The sequence below is a fragment of the Solanum tuberosum genome, unplaced genomic scaffold (genome assembly GCF_000226075.1).
Source record: "Solanum tuberosum cultivar DM 1-3 516 R44 unplaced genomic scaffold, SolTub_3.0 scf00434, whole genome shotgun sequence".
Taxonomy (NCBI): domain Eukaryota; kingdom Viridiplantae; phylum Streptophyta; class Magnoliopsida; order Solanales; family Solanaceae; genus Solanum; species Solanum tuberosum.
Window position 1 is genome coordinate 346,737 of NW_006239359.1, and position 6,003 is coordinate 352,739.

At 30.4% G+C, this 6,003-nt stretch overlaps 1 protein-coding gene across 1 annotated transcript; it reads left to right on the top strand.

The window, feature by feature from the left end:
• The first annotated feature begins 3,990 nt into the window (after positions 1-3,990).
• On the top strand, positions 3,991-5,770 carry LOC102586123 (cytochrome P450 71A1-like). Its single transcript, XM_006363382.2, has 2 exons — positions 3,991-4,972; positions 5,061-5,770. Exons 1-2 carry the CDS (start codon positions 4,076-4,078, stop codon positions 5,682-5,684), a joined length of 1,521 nt encoding a protein of 506 aa, XP_006363444.1. The 5' UTR covers positions 3,991-4,075; the 3' UTR covers positions 5,685-5,770.
• The last annotated feature ends 233 nt before the right edge of the window (positions 5,771-6,003 follow it).

Below are 6,003 nucleotides of genomic sequence, written 5' to 3' on the forward strand. Positions count from 1 at the left end.
AATTCTTCTCTTCTTTTGCATACATTTCTTACAAAACAAAATCGATCGATCGTGTCTGTGTGTGTGATTCGTTGCTGTCATTTTGAGTTCGTTGAAATTATCGAAGTTTGAGGTACCGCTACTTCTTTAATGGTTAATCCATTTTATCTTGGGAGGAATTAATCTGCAACCTCGGGTACTTGAGGGGATTAAATTTCTTAATGACACACCGTGGGTTCTGTGGACTCGGATAGTTCTTTGTGTTTTTCTTTTCATCTTTTATTATTTCTGGTTTGCTAATCTGAATACAGGAGATAACACTAATCCTTTCCTCTTTCTTTTTCTTCCCGTGTTACTCGTTATATTCTATTCCTCCGGTGACTATTGAGATTTTAGTAAAAATAATCGACGTCGATAAATTATTTCGAAATCGACAACGAAGAGAAATCAAAAGTATATCAAAAGATTTTATATCATTTTTAATAAGTCTAATGAATGGTGATGGTTGCTCGATCGGAGTTACTGAAAAAAAAGATGCATAAATGTCGATCGACTTTTAACCCCAATTGTCGATTTCTTTTCTTGTTCTTGCAATTTCAATAGGCAGTTTGTTTACAAAAAATTGAAGAAAAAAAAAGAGCCAAAACAAAAGGTAGAGAAATCTGAAGTCTTTAAAATGGTGGGTTGAAGAAGAAGAGGACTTGTACATGGGTGTGGGGGTGGGGCTATTTTCTTTTATGAATTAAAATATTAATATTTAATTAAATTATTTTTTCATTATTTAGTCCATGTATGCCAAGTGTCAAGAAAGTATGTACAAATTTATTTTTTTAAAATAAAAAAAAAGCATTCACGCGCTAGCAGCAGTGAGATACACTTATTTTGCCATATCAATGTTTTATGTTTAATAGGTGCATGTGTTGAACAATTTAGGTGTTCAATAGGTAGTTCAGGTGTCCAAGTGAATTATGCAGACAACTTTAATGGGCTGCGGATGACTTAAGCCTATTTTAAATGATTATGATGTCTTAATATTTGATGGTAATAATATCACGCTTGTGTTTCATGATTGAATGATAATTTATATGTTTTTGTTAGGATTTTAAGGTGCGAATGAGAATTGAGAAAATGAATCTTTTAGATTGCACTAAAAAAAAAAACACCTTTTGAATTGCATTTTTCCATCTTGCTCTTTTATTGTCTATAAATTTCTAGGCCTTGCCTTGGAATTGAGACACCGGAACACTAAAATCGAATTCTCTCTCCTCTCAACTGTTCTGTGCATTTGCTTTCAAAACAAAATATCATAGAGTCGTGTGATTTGCTCAGCTATTTAAGTTTACGAATATCCTCTATAATTTTTTTGATGCCTTTTGAACTCTTTAATCAATTGGTTGTAGGAGTGATTCAACAAGTGTAACTTGATGTAGCCAAAGTGCTTATCAAGGCGAGTTGATTGCCTTATTGGTCACTCAATTTGTGGTAATTGACCATCAAGAATGACTTTATTTTGTCTTCAAAATTATCTTACTTCTCTAACTCAGAGCCGGTTTGACATTGTTGTTGGAAAGTCAAAAGTATATTTTTTTTTTGAAAAATCAGGTGTGTGGCAAACCATCAAAAGTGCTATAGAAGCATAAACAGTTTTTCTGCTGTTGGGATGAAGCGAAAAATTTATGCTTCTTAAAAAAAGCAGAAAATTATTTTTTTGAAGACTGAAATATCTCACATATTTACATATTTACTAATATATTTCTTATTAATTAATTAACATATTTCATAAGTTTTGTTAAGTTTCATTCAAGAATTTTATTTTTATATGATAAACTTTTTATTTTATTTATGTTTATATATTATTATTTATATTTTATATATTATTTTACGTATTATTAGAAATAAGCAATAATAATAATTTTAAATTTAATTTGCTTGATATTTTTAATTATATTTAAATCATCATGTTAACATTATATTGATATTTTATTTATTTAATTATCTATGTATAATATTGATTAATAATTTGAATATGTACATTTTAAATTAATTAAAATAAAAATTTAATTAAAGATATGTATTAGATATTTAAAATAGTTTCTCTCTATAAAATAATCTTAAAAACACATTGATACTTGTCCTTTTTCGTAATTTGACTCTTAAAAGTATTTTTTTTTATAAAGATAGTCAAACACCAATTGCTTATCAAAATTACTTTTAAAATGAATTAGCCAAACACACACTATTTTTTTTTAAAAAAAAAACACTTTTCAGAAAAACTATTTTTAAAAACTATTTCTAGAAATAAGCAGTTTTTAGCAGGCTCTCAATTCAATGATAAGCTGATTTTTTTATTTTTCAAAGAGAAGTGACAAATCTGATTTAAGAAAATAATCAAAAATACTAATTTAGAACATAGAATCATATTAAGAACACATCATCCCACTGATCAATATATTTTTTATTCCATAATTAAAAGAAGCTCAAGCGTTCAAATCATTCCATTTTAAGAGGATGAATCTTAAAATTAGAGTATTTATTAATTGTCGGTTAGAAAAAATTATTTTTAGGTGCTTGTCAGGACTTATTGAACTCTTCAAGAAATTGATTATAGGAATATTTTAGCAAATAACTTAATCTAGCCACAGTTTTTCTTCCGTTAATGACCACTCAGACTTTATCTTATAATTTACTTTAGAGGTAATCTTAATTAGCGGAATTTTGTATTTTTCAAAAAGAACTATTGAGGTGACGAAGTTTAATTTTTAAAAAATGGTCCAAATACTATTTTAGAACATGGATCAAATATAAATACAAGCCACCCTAAATTTGATGCACCGACCCATTCATCTTTTTTATTTCACTTTATTGATCAATTTAGCAGGATTTTGTATTTTTTGTAAAGATTATTAATGAAAAATGTCATTTTAAAAAAAAGAAAGTAAAACATCAATCTAAAATCTGAATCAAATTAAAACATAAGTCACCCTATTATCGATACACCGATCCATTTTAAGAGGATAAGTCTTGAAATTAAATTAGAGTGTTTATTGCTGGTCTGCAGGTAAAAGTTTTTTTTAATTACATGTCGGGACTTGTTAACTCTTTAAGCAATTGATTATAAGAGAAATTTAACAAATAATTTAGGCAAATCTAGCCAAAGTTTTTTTCTCCTATTGCTTGTCAAGGTGAGTTTTGCCTTAATAGTCATTCAATTAGTAGCAATTGACCATCAAGGATAACTTTAATTATTTTATTTTTAAAAAGTTTTATCCGACTTTTCTTAATTCATTTTAATTATCACCTTAGGTGAATTTTCTACTTTTCAAAGTGAATTAATAATGTGGCAAATTTGATTTCAAATTCTCTTTATTTTACAATTTAAAGCAAATACTATTCAAACCCCTGCTAGAAGCATGAAGTGGTAAGATGCCAAGCTAACATCTCTCATGATTTTTATATCAATATTTTAATTTATCAGATTTATTCTTCCATAATTTTCATATCAGAATATATATTGAGTTGTTTATGTTTTATTACCAAAATGGCGGAGAAAGTGACTTATTATTTGATACAACTAATCATTCTTGTTTTGGATCATTTTAAAGGCTATTCTAGTTTGATGCACCACAACACGTCTCGTGGATGCTTACCTATGCTACGAAACATGTGGCCCCGCTTCCATAGAAAAGTTTAAAGGTGACTTATTAAATTCATAGAGATAAGATTAAGCATTGGTGCTTATCTTACAATTGAAAGCAAGGCAAAACAAAATTGAATTTGTAATCGTCCAAATATTATCTTCCACAAAGAAAAAAGGGACTTACTATTTAGGACTATCAATTCCAAAATGGCAAAAAGAAAAAAAAGAATCATAATTCATGAAAACTATCAATTTTTTCTCCAATTCATATCATTTCTTCTCTAATGAGCAAATCATACTTAATAGTACTTATTAGCCTTTTGAAAAATATTTACTTTTCAAAGTGACTTTAAAAGAATTTTACACAATTTAAACTCTTTATTTTTATATTATACTTAATTAATATATAGTGGTAGGCTACCCTATAAATATTTCTCTAGTGTTGTTGAATTATCAGATATGGGGATCTCTTGGGTTTTCATAGTGTTTGGGTCATGGCTACTGGCATTAGCTTTTGTCTTAAAATTATTCAACCATCCGAAAAGGAAACTACCACCAGGTCCAAAGCCATGGCCAATTATTGGCAATTTGAACCTCCTTGGTTCACTCCCACATGTTTCTTTTCACCATCTTTCTAAAAAATATGGAGATTTAATGCTACTAAAATTCGGTTCGAAGCCTGTTTTGGTAGCATCATCTCCAGAAATGGCTAAAGAGATATTGAAAACACATGATACTATCTTTGCATCTCGTCCTGAATTAGCTGCTGGTAAATACACTAGTTATTACTACTCAGACATGACATGGGCACCTTACGGTGCATATTGGCGTCAAGCTAGAAAAATCTACCTAACCGAGATATTTAGTCCCAAGAGGCTTGATTCATTTGAATATATCCGTGTTGAGGAAGGGCAAACTTTAATTTCTGGTCTTTTTCCTCTCTCAGGAAAACCAGTTTTGCTTAAAGACCATTTACCTCGATTTACACTTCGCACTATAAGTAGGTTGGTTATGAGTGACAAATATTATAGTAGTCATGCTTCATCAATAATAACACTTGAAACATTACAACAGATGCTCGATGAGTGGTTTATTCTTGGTGGGGTGATTAATATTGGGGATTGGATACCTTGGCTTAGTTGGTTCGACTTGCAAGGATACGTAAAGCAAATGAAGACTTTAGGGAAAAATTTCAAAGAATTTTTCAAATATGTAATTGAAGATCACAAGGCAATAAAGACACAAATAGAAGAGGATTATGTTCCTAAGGACATGGTTGATACTTTGTTGCACCTTGCTGATGACCCTAATCTTGAAGTTAAGCTTACATCTGATAGGCTAATGGGATTAATGCATGTAAGTTTAATTATTTTCTTTACAACTACAATAACATTACATGACCATAAGTTGATGATACTTGATTTTCTTTTGCTATCAATGTTAGGATTTGATATCTGGTGGAACAGATACTTCAGCAGCAACAATAGAATGGGCATTTCAAGAACTTTTGAGGCGACCAAACATCATGGACAAGGCACACCAAGAACTTGACAGAGCCATTGGAAAAGAACGATGGGTAGAAGAAGAAGACTTCTCTAAGCTTCCTTATATAGATGCCATAATTAAAGAGACATTTAGACTTCACCCTTTATGTGCATTGCTTCCTCCTCATTACTCCATTGAGGATTGTAATGTTGCTGGTTATGACATACCAAAAGGGACAATTGTTTATGTAAACGCATGGTCTTTAGGAAGAAATCCAAAGTATTGGGATAGGGCAGAAGAGTTCATTCCAGAAAGATTCATAGAAAATAACATAGACATAAAAGGACAAAATTTTGCATTGTTGCCATTTGGTTCAGGAAGGAGGAGGTGCCCGGGGTATAACCTTGGTATGAAGGTTGTTCGAACAACAATGGCTAACTTGTTGCATGGATTCAATTGGAAATTAGCAGGAGATATGAGGCCAGAAGATATAAGCATGGAGGAGATTTATGGATTAACTACACACCCAAAAAAGCCTATATCTGTGATTATGGAACCTAGACTTCCCTTCCATCTTTATTAGAACTAGCTATAGTACTTTGTTTTGGTCTTGCCAATATAAGTTTTATGCTAGCATTAAGTTAAAATAAAATTCCACTTTTTGACGAAGCAACACTTCTTGTTCCATCCTAGAAAAATCTACTACATGCATAATAAACCCTTTTTTGGCAAGAAAGCAAAAGGGGTGGGAGCTCCTAGGAAGGATAAAAAAAAAAACCCTTTTTGCAAGCAAGGCAAAAAAATAATAGAGAAAAGGAAAAAATATTTATTTTATTTTCTTGAAAAAGTAATATTACATAACAGGGTGTGTACAAATCACTTTTTGATACATCCGTCCCAAA